At 49.2% G+C, this 16,553-nt stretch overlaps 1 protein-coding gene across 1 annotated transcript; it reads left to right on the forward strand.

Moving 5' to 3' along the window:
- The first annotated feature begins 8,751 nt into the window (after window positions 1–8,751).
- Window positions 8,752–15,636, forward strand: LOC113491028 (keratin, type II cytoskeletal 4-like). The gene is made up of 9 exons (XM_026867655.1): window positions 8,752–9,458; window positions 10,649–10,863; window positions 12,011–12,071; window positions 12,396–12,491; window positions 13,312–13,476; window positions 13,912–14,037; window positions 14,464–14,684; window positions 15,106–15,134; window positions 15,242–15,636. Exons 1-9 carry the CDS (start codon window positions 8,907–8,909, stop codon window positions 15,634–15,636), a joined length of 1,860 nt encoding a protein of 619 aa, XP_026723456.1. The 5' UTR covers window positions 8,752–8,906.
- The last annotated feature ends 917 nt before the right edge of the window (window positions 15,637–16,553 follow it).

Here is a 16,553-nt window from a genome sequence, read left to right on the forward strand (position 1 = left end):
TTTTTTTTTTTTTTTTTTTTTTTTTTTTTTTTTTTTTTTTTTTTATTCAGCCATCCAATTCTCAAACTATGTATCCAGTGCCCAGAAAACACAGTGGTTTGCTCTCCCCATTCTGACCCCTGGACCAAATGAGATGCTCTAGCTCTCCTCCCGATAGGTTGTTTTCTGTTCTTTAACGAACACACCACTTACCACAATTCTTACTATATTATTCTTTCTCCTAGCACGCGGAGGAGGCAGCCAATGGGGTCTCTCGTGGCTGCACAGATGGGAAAGCCGAGGTTGTATTTTCAGCCCCGCATCTGCAGCCCGAGGAAGTGGACAGACGCTTTGCATGGCGGGTGGGAACAAACGATACCCGAAGAGCCCGCCACAAAGCAGGTTGTGGATAAATACAGGTAAGAAATTAGCCAGCAATTGGTTCCTCCTGTGAACACTCATTCCTTGCAGCCAGACGGCTCCACGACCCACATTATATATTCAAAAGCAAGTTTCTTGTGATGTGGTCGATATTACTAACGGGAGGGAGGGGGAAGGTTTTAGTCAGAGATCTCACTTGAAAAGGGGTGGATCAGGGTAGGAGCAAGATATTCTGGGCTTGTGGTCCAGGCTCAGCCTGTGAGTGGAGGATTCGCCACCTCCTTGGGTACAAGCAATATAATGTTGGTTCTTTCTTGCCTCTGTATAATACAACTTCCCTTTCAAGGTGATTTTAATAGAAACCCCGGTTTTCTTCGGATGCTTCAATTCAGCTGCACCGGAACAAAGTGAATGTTGGACCTCTCTGTGTGGTGGGCAAACCAAACAGCTGGATAAATTCTGACCTGACTGTCCTTAAGCATTTTTAGGAGCTCAAGGTTTCTCTTCTACGGCAATGAAACCTTTCCAGGACGTCTGCTCCTCTCAAAACGCAGATGTAACTTTCCTCCTCCACTTTTTCTAGGCTTGTGTCATCGAGGCTGCCTGAGGAAACGTCTAACCGCAGACAACACGATCGCAAGCCTGCTTAGAAGAAGTGAAGGGAACCCAAACCCAAACCAGCCATGCAAACCAACTGGTTAGTTGAGTGTGAACTGCTCAGGGTCTGCGTTGGCTCCCGCGGAGATGGACGGTGTGCGCCGTGCCACGGCAGAGTCACGGGGCAGGGCAGATTTGTTCAGGCAGGAGCGGGAATTGCTGAGATGTGTGTTTGAAGAGGTAGCAATCCCTCCCTTCTGTCCAGAGGGAAATGCAGGTTATGTTGGTTTAGGGGGATTTTTTTTTTTTTTTTTTTTTGTGTGGGGGTTTTTTTTTTTTTTTTTTTTTTTTTTTTTTTTTTTTTTTTTTTCCCCTGGAAACACCTTCATCTTTAGCAGAGCCCAGTTCAGCACAGACAGAGTTGGATTTCAGAACCGGACCATCTACTTATCCAACATATTTACTAGCAAGGTTTATGTGGTAGTTACATATGGGAGTAAAAATCCCGTTGATATTCTTCAGGGTTCAGGTGCTACCTACATGGGGAATCCTCTGTCTATGCCCAACGCTCGCTGGCCACGGTCCAGCTCAGTAGGTGGATTTATCCTTTTCAGGATTAAAGAAGACTTGGTATATTCCCCAGTGATGAATCACTCCAGGTCAGATTGTAGCTGCAGGATGAAGACTCACATTATACAATTAATTCTGCATTTCCCCAAAAGTGATGCAAATGACGGGGGGAATCACTCTGGGCTGCAGCTTTTTTTTTTTTTTTTTCAACCTTCAGGCACAAGCTTTGCAATGCCTCTGTCACTGCCAAAATGGGCAGCCAATGGGACAGAGGCACCGTCAGAAAACCCCAGCACTGACCAGAGCTCAGAGCAGAGCAGACGTCGAGGCTTTGCACCATAAATGAAGGACCCACCAGCTACTGAACACCATTGCACAAGAGCAACTAACAGCTCTGGAGGAGCCCAGGTGTTGACCTAGGATAGTGTATTAAACAGAACCTCTGCCAGCTTTCTTGAAATGGGCTGTTTTGTACAAATTAAATCAACAATGTCGTGATGTGAAGAAAGCAGGCAGGTAGGATCTTCTCAAAGCACAGAAATATTTTACATTTTGAAGCGCTCTTTCAGTTCTGGGATCAAGGAAAGATGATTCAGCATAACTGAGAAACAGGGTCTGAACACTCAGCATCTGAGAGCTCTGGCTTTGGAGTGAGACCATGAGCTTGTCCACAGCGCTCTGCTCGTGACAGCGATGAAGGGTTTGGGTGGGAAGGAGGTGCTAAACCTCATCAGAGCGACAGGCAATTATACCAAACCCAGTAGCAATCTCATAAATGACTGGTTCTCTTTATCATATACCCTTGGAGTAACTTGAAAGAAGTCGCTCAAAGGGGGTATGACGTTTTGGGGACAGTGTGCCCTGGGTGTTTGTCAGTCCTTACTTGAAATGAGGACAATGAAGCCACAGTTGTCATGCTCAGTAATTAAAGGGAAAGTAAAGCCACCTGTCTGCCTTTTGACAGGCAGCCTGTCTGCAGACAGATATTTGTGATGCTGAGCAGCATGGTGACGGCGTTTACAAAAATGCCTGGGAGAAAAAAAAAAAACATGAAATGGTCTCTACGTTAAGCCAAGGAGGAGCTGGAAGGCTGGGTGTGCAATTCTTGGATGTCCTGAACACCAAGCTGGCTTTTGGTCATTGAGATTTCCACATGCAAGCCGCTTCTGGATGGAGAACAACCGTGGCAGGTGCCTCACACTCCCTGGTATCACAGGCAGCACCCAGCAGGCGGATTACTCCATAGGATATTCAAGGAGAAAAAGCAACCCCATAATAACAAGAACAAAGAGAATAACAAGGCAAAACACCGATGTGTGGATGTTGCTTCAAGAAATTACGCCGGAGTTCCCCAAAGGAATCCCCTCAGCGTGTGCACCCCCACCGAGCAGAGGGGGGAGATGGGTGCCTGATTCACTTGGGATCACCTGGGTGCAGAGTTTGGAGTAGCTCTTAAATGAAATAACCAATGTCCGCAGTCCCGCTCAGCGCAGCTTCTTCTGGAAGTTGCAGATTTGCCCGATATTCCCTTTTATCCTCCGACAGAGCATGGCCAGGGAGTCCTGTTGGCACAGCTATGAAAAATGTAGAATTCACAGGAAGAGTTTTCTCTCCTCCGTTTCTCTGTGCTGTTCCTGGATTTATTTCCCAGTGACTGAGTGCTGGGTTTGCTTGCAGCGCAGGTTCCCAAGTCGGGTGCTATGGATGGTGATAGTGGCCCAGTCAGATTTGAAACTCAGTATGGGCACATCCGTGGCCATGGAAGAAAGAGTTTCCTTAAACCAGGAAATTTAGGTCAAAAAAAGGACTCCACCTCAGCAACCCAGTGAAATCAAAGTATGACTTTGTTTCTCTGTAGGCAGAGTGATTGTGCACGCTGGAGGACACAGCTTTGGGAGGAGGGGTTACCAGCCTGGAGGAATAATCATTACCGTTGCTTGTGTTTATCTCCCCGAATGTGTGGTTTTCTAGCAATTCGGAGCGTTAACCTCTGGAAATGGAGGTTCCAACCCTGTAGGCTCACTGAGCCGAGGAAATAAAGACTGTGGTGCCCAATATTTCAGCTGGCAGCTCTCCGGGGCAGATTGCACTGGGGCTTTAGGGAATTTTGGAGCAGGTGTTTCTGAGGATTAGGGCTGTGGTGAATAGAAGTTTGTTACAAGTACCTCCAGGACAAATACTGCTCTTTATCTAGTTAATCCAGTGGAGACAAACATAATACAGAGCTTATGCACCAAGCTGCCACCTCTGGAGTGACACACGACGAGTTTCTTTGCATGTTGGTGGCAAGATGAATCACAAAAGTGACTCCAACTATTAATTAAGATAATAGGTATGTCCCCTAGAAACTATAACTTCTGTAATCTCCTTAATCTGAGTGTCCATCTGGGAAGTTTAATGAATAGGCAGGCGCTCATAAACGCAGCATTGTTATTTCTCCTGGTTCGCGTTTGCCCTTTTACGCTGCCGAAGCTGGTAACCACGTACAGACACCACCCCTGCTCTTGGAACATGCCCCCCCTGGCCCTGCAAAGTCTTGTCTCCAGTTTCTCCCTTGCTGTCGACTTTAGAAATCAATCTTTTGCTTGATAATACCAAGCAGTCTCGTTGACTGTTCACTGAGCCCATGCCTCTAGCTTCAACTTGGTGACTAGTTTTAGGCAGCTGAATTCAGGTAAGAGGATTCCCATGCTAGAAGTGGGTTTATTCATGTCATTCCACCTGCCAAGTCATCTTTACACGGACAGTAATAGGGTTTGGTCTCCCTACTGAACCTCTCTCTTTGTCCCTCTCTGCGGAGTGATGCGTTTTAATTCAGCGTGGCACACAGGGGTTGTATTGCTGATAAAAGCTCTGTGTTCTCTGCTCTGCTGCCAATAAGCTGCACGCAAGGTTTGTGCGTTGCCTCTACTTCACTTTTTGTTTTTAAGAAACCCGTTTACAAGTCTGCAGAATTAACTCTGTTACGTTAACCACACACACTGAACTGTGCTACTATGGTCGTTATAGGTACCCATGTGCGCACACATAGATTTACAGACCTATTGATGGGAACTAGTTGAAATTCAGTGGCTGAATTTCCCTCCTCCCACACTCTCCCCTTTCCGTCAGCTGCTGGAGGGCATCTCTGGAGTCCCTGGTTGCCTTAGTGCATGAAGGAACATGCTTTCTGCTTTGTCTGTATCATAGAAGAGACAACTGTCCCATGAAGTATTTCCAGCCTCAAAATCTGATGTGGTTCTCATGGCTGTGTTTTACAGGGATCACCCACCTTTCCCCGGAAAAACACGTTCAGTGTGAACCCCGTGCCCTTGGTTGCTCCTCCTCTAGTCCTGGCTGTTGTGCTTTCATCATGACACTGCCGTACCAATCCCACCCCGTTACTCAGAGCCCTCTAATAGTCCACCAGGCCCCGAGTGTTAGCACAAGTTGGTCAGATGATGCAAAAGTGCCTTGCAAATTCCTACGCAAAAGAGGAACATTACAAAGGAAGGAGGGTGGACACCCGTGGTGTTTGGTGCTAGACCTATTTGTCTCTTGCAAAATAAGATGGTAAATAATAACTATGAAGGAGAGTTTCTTGGCTTAGGTCACCTGGTAACACCATGGGAATGGAGAGTTTAAAAAAAAAAAAAAAATCCGAACCGGTTGCCTTGTGCTGCTGCTGGGACCCTGCTGACTGCAGTCACAAGAAGGCGCGTGCAGCTCCCCATCTGACACCTTCGTTTTCCACCACACAAATAAAAACTGCCTGGAATATGACAAAGTTGCCCCGAATGAAGCACCTGGATTTGCTGTCAGGGCACCAGGCGTGGCCAGTGCGTCACAGTGGACACAAGTAGGGCAGACACCCAGCCCTGGCTGGGAGGCAGCTCTTCATGTTCCTTGTATGAGACACGGCCTTTGGGAGCGGTGCTCCCTTCTGCTTAGCTTACTGCCATGATACCCAACACCTGCTCATCCATACTGGGGACATGACTGACACTGGTCACCCACAGTTTATCGCTGTCCACCAGAAAGGCTGCAGAAGGAAGGTAAAGGTTTTGGCAAGGTCTTACCTGGCCGCACTGCAAACGCAGATGGTGCATATGGGCAGTGACCACCAGTGCTCCAGGAACAGCCTGGAAGGAACCTCACATCTTTTTTTTTTTTTTTTTTTTTTGTCCCAAAGCAGCACAAATGGCCAGGGACAAGCCAGGCTAAGGGTGAACAGTTACTGTGGAACAAGGTTACTGGGAGGAAAGCAAGGTGCCCAGTGGCGATGGAAAGGAGCCCAGACCATCATCTCTACCCCGGTCCCCACAAATCCACCATCTGCTTTGATGTGGGAGCAGAATCAAGCTCCAGTTAAGAGACTGGGAACAGCCACCCTTGCAGGGCTGGACCCACAAAACCAGAGGGAGATATCCCAGGGGCCTCATTAGCCATTTTAATGGTGACTTCATGGTCCCTTTCTCAAGGAGCCACAAAAACTGCCCATCCTGTAGGGAGGGAGGAGAGCACCAGCACAGCCAAGCCCTGACAACCATTTTCTCAGAAGAGGGTCTTAAGAAGCATTTTTCTCGCTGGGAGAAAGCAGACTTGGATGGCCGGGTTGTTACAGCTGGAATCATAACAGGAGGTTGGAAAACCCCCTAAGGTCTCCTTATCTTCACGGATGGCTTAACAGGTCTCAATTTAGTAAGGTGCTTAAGCAGAATTAATTTACCTTAATGCACCTGGGTACATGCAAATCTCGAAGGCATAAATCTCATGGAAGCTACCACAGTTCAAGGCATATTTAGGGCCAAGGACGTCAGGGGTTTCCCCAGTAAATCTGGGTGTAAGCTGCTGCTTTAAAGCTTTGTTGAATTCCGTCAGCCTGAAAACAGTGGTTTCATCTTTTTCTTGTCAAGAGGAAGGTAAGTCCCTTTCTACAGTTCTTCAAACCCTATCTGACCTGCAATCAGCCAGGACAAAGCATGGAGAAATGAAGAAGGTATCTAGGAAGAAGGCATTTGCGTCTGCTTGAGCCAGTGTGCGGCCAACGAAACAAAAGCGATTGCAATCCTTCTCTTCAGAAGACCAACTCACATCAGAGTGCTTCCTCCTTTGAAGCTGATGTAACCCGCGCTCAGGGCTTCCACCATGTGACTGTGAACCGGCTTTGTGAAAGCTCAGCAGATGGAAACCACAAGCGCTGCCCTGGACCGTCTCCCTCTGATGTGCAAGGCTGGGCACATGGAAGAAGCCACTTCTTAGGGCTGTGAGGAGGAGCCAAAGGTTGAAGCACAGGTTTGTTGCTTTCGATCCACGGGGAAACAGCCTGGCAGCGTGTCGTAGGTAAGAAGGGATCTCAGACCTCGCAGCTGGTGGTGGCATCTGGATTGTCCTACGAGCGGCATTTTCCCTGCTTTCCAACTAGACTTGGGGGGTTCACAGCCCCCAAATGGTGCAGCACAAGGCACTCTATGGTGGGTGGCCAAGCAGACACACGGAAGCTAGCAGGGACCTGATCTGAACCGGATCTGGATTTCTCACAGCTGGAAAAACCGGCAAGTTGCTACCCTCAAGGATGAAGGGCCGTGTCTTTCTCACCGTGAAGAGGAGCTGGGCTGTCTCTCTGTGCTCCTGCTGGGTAGCAGAGCTCGGAGCAGTGGCTGCTCCTGGCCACCATCCCCGGTGCCCCGCCGCAGCTACACGAAGCCATCATGGGCACGCAGAAAGCAGGACTGCACTCACCTGTCGCCAGCAATCTAAAAAATAATCTAATATAAATAAATATAATCTAATAAATTTCCAAAATATTTCATCCTTTCACTTACTAGCAAGAGGTCCCGGTGCGAGGATTACTCACAAATGAAAGCACATCTCATTGCAAGATGTGCATCCTAATATACCCGGACCAATGCTGCTACAACGGAACTACCACATCATTATAATTGCATATAGTATTTTATAGTCCATTTCAACTCAGTATGAGACCCGTAAAGCAAAAAGAAATATCTTTAGCTGGATAGACTTCACAAATATTCTAAATCATGCTAGTTCCTCTGCGTTATTTTTAATTCAAGACAAACCTATTTTAAGTTTACAATAGCACCGACGAGGAATCCTCCCAGAACCAGTTAATTTTGCCCCAGCAAAGATGCAAAGACATCTTAGGGCAAGCTGTGCAATCACCTGTGATTCTGTGATTAGACCCCTTTGTTAAGGCAAAAAAAGAACTTTATTTGTTTCCAAGCAAATTCAAAAATCTTTTAAAGAATTTTAATTAAGGCAGTACAGTACCTTCTCATTAACAGATATTACTGGAATAATTTAATGTCAAATAGGTGTGTCACAGGAATACAAGGAAAAAAAGTTCACTCTAACATTTCTCAACCTGTTTGTAACACCTCGCTTCGCTTGTTTGTTGCATCTCCAGCTATCGTTTGCGTGAATCCGCTGTGTGCAGCACTCGCATCACACCCAGATACTAAACACCTTTACCACCTTTCCTAGGCACGTAACTCAGCGATAAATCGCTGTCTGCAACGAAGCTTTTCCCAGAAACGCCTTATCTTCAGCTCCACATATTCTACGGGGCACACGAAGCTCAGCTGGACCAGTGCCTCCACTTCGTGGGCATGACCCCCCGGTTTGCCAGAGCGTCAACCCCACGACCGAATCCATTCTCGGCACCGTCTCACGCAGTTTATGCTCCATCGATACAGAAACCACCAACCCCATCCTGCTGCGCTTATCAGCACGCGAGTCGGCAAACACGGCCACAACCAAACCGCCTACAAGAGGCCGTAGCCATACCCACGAGGAAGAAATGAATGCTTACGAGAACGCTCCTGACAACCTCGGTGCTGTGCTTTGGCAGATACGCCTTCCTTCTCCCCTATCGCCACTGGTCATTGCTCAAGAGCCAGCGCTGAGCTGGCGAGGGACCCTGGAAGAGGCGGCATCGCCACGACATTTTGCAGGAGGTCCTGAAACGTAATTAAATGCTGTGGTGAAACCGAACCGTAAACAAGCCATGAATAAAACCCCCTTGAATTATTTTGCTAAACTATAATTACACAATAAGGAAGCAGATTAATTAAGTAAAATATAAGTCCTGAAACTGAAGCTTGCAAGCAAAGCAGTTTATTTTAATTTCCACATTATTTTGTATGAGATAGAAGTGTTTGCTGTGGGTTTGAAATGTTGGAAGCCATTCCTTGCTGCCAGGCAGACCAAACCCAGTGGATAAATTAAATTTTTGCATCTCAGGCACCTCCTGAAATGTATATAAGGAGAAGGGCTCTGCCTCAGAGGAGCTAAAGGAGATCTCCTTCCTTCACTCCCTGCTCCTCTCTTGCTCTTCTGCCTTGCTGTTACCGCTTCCCCTCCCGTCTCCCCCAGCCACCATGAGTCGACAGTGCTACACCTCCAGCTCTCTCCTGGGAAGACGGGGCTTTTCCTCTGCGTCCGCTGTCTGCGGCCTCGGCAGGGGCAACAGCAGCTCAGCCTCCGTCTGCCAGCCGGTGGGACGGAGATGTGGAATCGGTGGCTTCAGCAGCCGGAGCGTCTGCGACCTGGGGAGAGGGCAAAGGATTTCCTTCGGCGGGAGCTGCCGCAGCGGGGTCTATGGCGGCGCCGGCGTTGGACGTTGCGGCGTGGCTTACGGTGGAGGCCGCTTTGGCGTGGGCACGGTTGTGGGGTTTGGTAACTGCGGAAGCTACGGGGGCCTGGGCAGCTACAGAGGTCTCGGGGACGGCGTGGCTATTGGAGGCTACGGCGGCGGCATGGGCATCGGCCTCAGCGGAGGTAGATCTGAAGGGATTCGGGGCGTCAGCATCCACCCGGAGCTCCTCAAGCCCCTCTGCGTGGGGGTCGACCCTGAGGAATGCCAAGTGCGGACCCATGAGAAAGAGCAGATCAAGAACCTCAACAACCAGTTCGCCTGCTTCATCGACAAGGTGAGACCCCCCCCTTCCCTCCGCGCAGGCTGTTTGTCTCATTTCTCTAGGCAGTGACGGATGGATTGTCTCTAGAGAGACAACGCCAGTAGCAATTTCTCCTGGCACCCTGATATTGTAAATATTTCTGGTAGGCCATGTGGTCCTGACTTGGAGACTGTTCGGATTTAAGCCTTGCACCAAGGCAACTGCACCGGTGTTTTACCTTTCAACGGGCACCAATCGACTAAATACCTAAATCAGGAGCAGCTCCAGGGATACAGTAAATCAAAACCTGTGAGAGAAGGGATGGAGACACTGGAATGCAAAAAAAAAAAAAAAAAAAAAAAAGCAAAATAGGAAGTTTTATTACAAATGTATAATCTGACATTGCTGTCACACCTGTATAAACTCCAAAGGACTTTGTGCTTTATCTAAGAGATGTAGAAAGATAGATGGTTGGTTAAAATGCAGTGAACTTTCCTGTGAATGAGATGATTTGGTTATTTCCTAAACAGATGTAATTTATCGTTGTTTCCTTAGCTAAACCTAAGGGTTTTCATTGCTGTTTAGAGATGTGTTATAGGAGATGATTTTTCAAACAGCAGAGAAACTTCTGCTCTGTCTGATCTTGATTTTCCTTGTGAGCTGTTCTGCAGCTGGAAAAACCAACCCCATGAAAGAGGAGCAACTCTGCTTCCTCCCATTTGAAAAAATGATTTATTCATGATGCATAAAGGTTCTCAAGCACTAGAGAGCTCTTTAATCTAGAAGTGAAAGGCATGATAAATATCCGTGGTTAGAGTTTAAATCAGATACATTCAAATGAGATCCTGGAAGGAGCTTTTAGTGCCACGAAAGACTCATTACTCTACTCAGCCCATCAGGGGAGGCAGTGGATCCTCCATCAGCAAGGCGTTGCAGGGGAAGAGGTGGTGTTTGGTTGAACTGAGCTTTGATCAAACAGATGACTGGCCTCAACACAGAGCAAAGGCACCCGTGTTGCTCAGCCTGTGATACGAGTCCTGGGTGGGACCAGGTTTAACTCGGAGAGGATGCTGGTCTCACCCAGGCTGCTGAGAAATCAGCACTGAACCATTTGCATTTCTGATTTTCTTTTTACTTTTTCCTTTTGGAAGTGGAGAAACCCAAAGTGCCTTCGCTTGGGATGACGGGGGGTTGTATGACTCTCGCATCTCTTGCTTCCCCAGGTCCGGCTGCTGGAGCAGCAGAACAAGGTGCTGACCACCAAGTGGGAGCTGCTGCAGCAGTACGTGCTCCCAGCTTCCAGGAGAAACCTGGAGCCCGTTTTCGAGAACTTCATCTGCAACTTGAGGAAGCAGCTGGAGTGTGTGCTGGGGGAGCGAGAGAGGCTGGAAAACGAGGAGCGGTGCCTCAGGGACCTGGTTCAGGAGTTCAAGTGCAAGTAAGTGCTGGGCAGAGGAGCTGCAGACAGGGTTGTTTGCTGGCCTGAGCCGTGTTGCTGAGCGTGAAGCCAATGCAATTGCACTGGATGGGACCAAAAACTGGGGCACAGGGAAGGGAGCGGGGCGGGGCACACCAGTACTGAGCTGGTTTCCTGTACTGGGGTCCCACTGCTGCACCTCAGATGCTGGTGATGGGCTGGGAGAGCTCCTCAACCCCAGGGTTCTCTTAGGGAGAGGGACAGGGAACCACTTTTCCTCTCCCTAATGCTCCTGCACACCACTGTGGTTTGCCATATCAAATCTCCCACACTGTCTGTGCCTGTGGCTCCCCCAAATCTCGTGTCCCCGGTTCCCACAAAACCCTCAGCCTATTTGTCTCCACCCCATACTTTATCCACAGCATCTCCCTTGGGGTTCATTCTCTCTTCCCAGAGGGAATGTGGGAATTGATTTTTTTTAATCTAAGCTGCAGATATTATTCCTTAATAGCTCCCCATGTGCTCTGCTAAGCCACAAACCAAGACACTTGGTGGTTGGTGGAATACAGAACAGGACAGAAGAGTATCCTTGCTCCAGAGATCTTACAATTAAGCATCTCAGATGTTTTTTTCTCACTGAGCCACCACCAAGGAGGTCAGACTCATAGAAACATAGAATCATCTTGTGAAAGTTCTCCTAGGTCCCAATTACTTGGTCATTATGAACCGGCTTTCCTTTGCACCTGGGACTTTCAAAGGTTGCTCAAGCTCGTAACCCCCCTTGGGGCATTTTGGCCGCAGTCTCCCCATAAACACTCGGCGCAGAGTTGTCGATGCTTCAGAAAAACGTCACACCAAGCAGCAGGGCTAGAAGCAGCAATCCAAGCCTTCAGCTGAGGTACAGGGCTTTGCTTTTCTAGTGGTTTGGCCTGATTTACTGCCTTCTCACTCCAGCCGCCAATACTGCTGGCGTGCACCATTTAAAACTGCTGAACAAAGCCCAGTGGGGAGGAAAGACATCGAAACAAAGCAAAAATCAAAGAAGGAGGGACAAAGCGAATAGGGAGAGGCTCTGGTTTTCATCCCGTGTTCTGCACCGGCTGCTGGGGTGGTGGGGATGGGACACCTGGGGGGTTCAGCAGCCCACCCCTCTCCTTTCCTCCTGCAGATATGAAGACGAGATCAACAAGCGCACGGCTGCGGAGAATGAGTTTGTGGTCCTCAAGAAGGTGAGTCACACCAGGGACAACACCAGTGAGACCAGCTGAGAGAGGCAGGCGTGCGGGGCCAAGCCAGGGGGTGGGGCCAGGGGGAGAAATCGGGAGTCCTGACACCGTGACACTGCCTGAGTCCTCACCAGGTAGCCCCAAAATAGAGGCAGCCCAATGAATTTGGAGAACACCTATTGGGTTGTAAGCACATACAGCGCAAACCCAGACACTCTTAAAGGCTGAAAATAGGGAATTTTCCCCCAAAATCTAACAGCAAACACGGGCTTTGCCACAGTCCTTGTATCTTTACCTCTTTTCACCGAATACATGGTGTCTCGCCAGGATGTGGACTGTCTCTACCTGACCAAGGAGGAGCTGGAGGTGAGGGTGGGCCTCCTGCGGCAGCAGCTGGAGTTCCTCAAGTGCATCTACGCTGAGGTAAGAGCACCCGCGTCCTGCCTGCTGCCCTGGGGACGACGCATTACCTGCTGCCCCCCGAGCTCTTACACCAAAACTAAATCCAGGGAAAGATGTCTTTTCTGAAATCCCAAAACTGCATCCCAAAGACCTCCATCTCTTTATATGTATTTGATAACTACACTACTGCACCCACTTTGGGAAGACAAAGGGTGTGCTTGGCTGTCTCCTGTATTGCTGGCTGCAAAGGGAGGGATCTTTTACATGAAAAAGTTCCTCAAACTCTAATTCAAATCATCCTTGGGAACCACTAAAGCATCTCACTCTTCAAAACCCAAATATTTTTAGTACTTCACTTTTTAGACTACGTTAGTCAAAATATTTTGGGGAAAGTAACGCTTTTGTCTAAAATGTAGGAATTTTTTAACAGAACACACAGGGGATGCTTTGTATTTGCACCTTTTCCAGCCAAACACCTCCAGCAGCCCGTAGGCAACGAGGCCCAAAGCACTTACCCCTGAGGGATTCACAGCCCTGAAAACTGCTGACACAGCCAGAAACGCAGAGTTGCAACAAAACGAGTTGCTCCACCAGGATTCCCCACCCTTCCTTAGGGAACTGCATGCAGCAATCCCATATTGTGTCACCAAAACAGGTCCCAGCTGCCAGCTCTTGCTGGAAAACAGTCACCCACCTGGAGAACCCCATGTTCTAGTTGGACGTTAATGGGAGAACCTCCCCTAAACCTCCACCTTCTCACCAGACCCCCATGTGCTGGGGTACCTGCAGGTTTGGCTTGAGTTGTGGTGGGAAGGGGACTGACATGCCACGGGTCTTGCAGGAGAGAGCTCAGCTGGATTGCCAGCTGTGTGACACCTCTGTCATCGTGCAAATGGACAACAGCCGGGACCTGGACATGGAAGGCATCATCAAAAGTGTTGAGTGTTGCTACGAGGAGATTGCCCAGAAGAGCAAGGCTGAAGTGGAGGCGTTCTACCAAACCAGAGTGAGTATTCACCCCACCAGCCAAGATAGCAGTGAAACCCCTTGGCCAACAAAACTCTGAGGACAATTTCTGTCCTCCATGATGCAACTTAAAGCCACTCTACAGTGTGCTTGGACTGTAGTTTGATAAGGGAAGCTGTGCCAACCATCCCCCCCAAACTTAAAACTGTGTTTTGAGACTTTTCTGTAAAAATGGAGCACAGCAGATCACAGTGTTGCTTCAGAGAGGTCTCCTCTGTGTACACTCATCAGGAACACCATCCCCTTCCTAAAGGGCAAATACTCAGGACCTACTTGGGACTGTCGCCTTATCTGGGCTGAGGTCACGTTTGGGTGCTTTCCCCAGAGCACCGATGTCCGTGTGGCTCCAGAGTCGCCACCTTCCCTGGAAGGGGTGATCCGGGTGCGTTAACATCATCCTTTCCCCGTGCAATAGCTGGAGGAGCTCCACAGCAGCAGGGGCAAGTTCTGTGACGACCTGAGAAACAACCAGAGCGAGATAGCTGAGCTGAACCGGATGATCCAGAAGCTGCAGTGCGAGTCGGATAACGTGAAGAAACAGGTAGGACAAAGGGTTGGATGCTTCACGGGCAGCGGGGGTGTGCAACTTCTCCAGCAAAGGGTCTTCACCAGCTGCCATCCTGCTAAGCTGCAAAGAAGTCCCCCGCCCCAGCCGAAGCCTGTATTTGTAGCTTCTCATCTGCTCTTGATAGACAGAGAAGCAGATTTATTTCTCATTTATCAAATAAGCAGAAGCCAGTTGGTTTGGCTGAAACAGAAACCATGTTTGCTGTGTGCTTCCTATTGGGGTGCAGCCAACCGGTGTCCTCCCCTTCGTCCCAAACAGCTTGGCCATCACATGCGTCCAGCCTAAATCTCAGCTCTCTGGCAGTTCCTAGCTGAGAAAACAAGGGGGTACATGAGCAATCGTGTGGAGATGCCTCTTAATATCGCCACTGGCCACCTTCTTGCCCGTTGGTATCCACAGATCGCAGCTCTGCAGACGGCCATCTGTGACGCTGAGCAGCGGGGAGACTGTGCCCTCAAAGATGCCCGGCAGAAGCTGATTGACCTGCAGACTGCGCTGCAGCAAGCCAAGGACAAGATGGCATGTTTGCTGAGAGACTACCAGGAGCTGCTGAATGTCAAGCTGGCCCTGGACATTGAGATCGCCACTTACAGGACGCTGCTGGAAGGAGAAGAGAGCAGGTAGGAGCATCCCGGGCTGGTAAAGTCTGACAGAAGAGAGAGAGGCAGTGAGACATCCTGGGGGGAGGCAGCTCCCCATGGGGGCAGAGGGGAGCACAGTCCCTTTTCTCTCCCCATGGGCGCAGAGGGGAGCACTGCCCCTGTGTCCTCCTCGTCCTCCCAGGGCAGCTGGGTCACAGGCATGCTGCAGTCACATCTCCTGCTTGGGGTACACAAAGGGGATGGGATATTAAGACGTCTATGGGATCTGGGGACCCAACCCTGCAGTGCTTTGACCAGCACCTCACACCTGGGTGCACAGAGAAGCTGAAGGACCTGCAGGGTTTCTAAGGAGGCAATGGCTGGGCCACACCTCCACTTGCTTGTGTATTTGAGGAATATTTCCCTAAATACATCTTTGAGACATTTCTTTTCTTAACAGGATATGTACCGGCAACCCTGTGAGCGTAGGTAAGCTAATGTAGCTTTCCCTTAATTTCCTTTTAAGCTTTACAAGTTTCCTTACAAGCCGGGTTTTAGCTGCTCCGGGAATGACAGAGCCTGTTTTTCTCCCACAGCTGTGGTCAGCGGTGGTGGCACCGTCGGGGAGTGCCGATCCCTATCTGGAATCGGAGGCAAATGCGCCGTCAAGACAGGGGGGGCTGGCGCAGGGTTAGGGGTGGTCTCCTCCTTCGGTGTCAGCGGCACTGGCTTTAGCACCCGGAGTGTAGATTGCCTCCCCAGGGTGGGGGGTGGATTTGGGGCGAGGAGCGCGGTCAGCTGCATGGGGCGAGAGGTCATCTCGGGTGCAGAGGGGGTGCAGTGCACCACCGGTGTGGGCAACCTGGGCAACGTCGTGTGCGCTGGCATGGAGCAGTGCAGCCCGGGAGCCGTCATCATTCCCGGGGCGGGGGTCTGTGGCACCGGGAACAGGTACAGCACAGCTGTGCGCGTCGTCAGAACAACCCGGTAGAGACCGGAGGGTGACAACACATCGTATTTTAAAATAGTCAGCATTTCTGCATTAAAACAGTATTCCCCTTCCTTCTGACAGCTGTAGGGATCACACAACCATGCGCCGCCCGTACCCACACAACTAGGCTAGCTGCTCTGCCAAAAACTCTTTGCATGATCAAAACCCACCTTCTCTTGCATGTTCTTCTTGGGGGAAACTTGCCCCGTGGTCTCAGCCAGGTGAGAGTTTCGTTTCAGAGAGTCCGTACCTGCCTTCACACGTCATCTCGGCTCTTAGATCTGTCTCCTCTGCTTGACCCCTTTTCAGCAGGGATTTTCTTTCCCTAATGCAGCTATTGCAAAAGGATGAAAAATTTTGCTCATCCCAACTTCAGAAAGAGCAGCCACATTTTAATTGTCCGAGATGGAGCTGCAGCTATTATTTAACTTCTTTAATGACACGAGAAAATCCAATTTTTCCTGTTCATGAGAGGGTTGGTAATGCTTATGCAAATTGGTCCAAGTTGCTACACCAGGTTTGGTAGAGCAGATTTTAATTACACACCGACGAGCACCTTATATTTCTGTAGTTAAATGCATGCGTTGTTTTTCCTGTGTGTGTACTAGATAGACAGATTTAATGCTTTTAATGTGTAAGTGAACAGAGTTGATTATCCTTCGCTTACTCCAAACTCTCAGCTGTACCTTCAATAAACTACATGCATAATTCATGCTTTGCTTCATGGGTCTTATTTCCCTCCTTGATACTACAAAAGCATTGATATTTTCCCTCAAACGTGAATCTCCAAATGGGCGGGGCTGTTAGCTTGCAAGAAAGCGGAATTTTAACAGAGTTTTTCTGAGACTTTGTCTGCTCTCCTTCCTGACGGATTTTTGCATACCTTTATTCCATCCAGCCATTAGTGTGGCCACAAG

The sequence above is a fragment of the Athene cunicularia genome, unplaced genomic scaffold (assembly GCF_003259725.1).
Source record: "Athene cunicularia isolate RWA unplaced genomic scaffold, athCun1 chrLGE22_part1, whole genome shotgun sequence".
NCBI lineage: Eukaryota > Metazoa > Chordata > Aves > Strigiformes > Strigidae > Athene > Athene cunicularia.

Excerpts from the sequence above, each read along its gene's own strand:
- LOC113491028 (XM_026867655.1), top strand. The coding sequence starts at position 8,907 with ATGAGTCGACAGTGCTACACCTCCAGCTCTCTCCTGGGAAGACGGGGC. Across the intron at positions 10,864-12,010 it reads GTTCAGGAGTTCAAGTGCAA|ATATGAAGACGAGATCAACA; the intron begins GTAAGTGCTGGG and ends TTCCTCCTGCAG. Across the intron at positions 15,135-15,241 it reads CGGCAACCCTGTGAGCGTAG|CTGTGGTCAGCGGTGGTGGC; the intron begins GTAAGCTAATGT and ends TTTCTCCCACAG.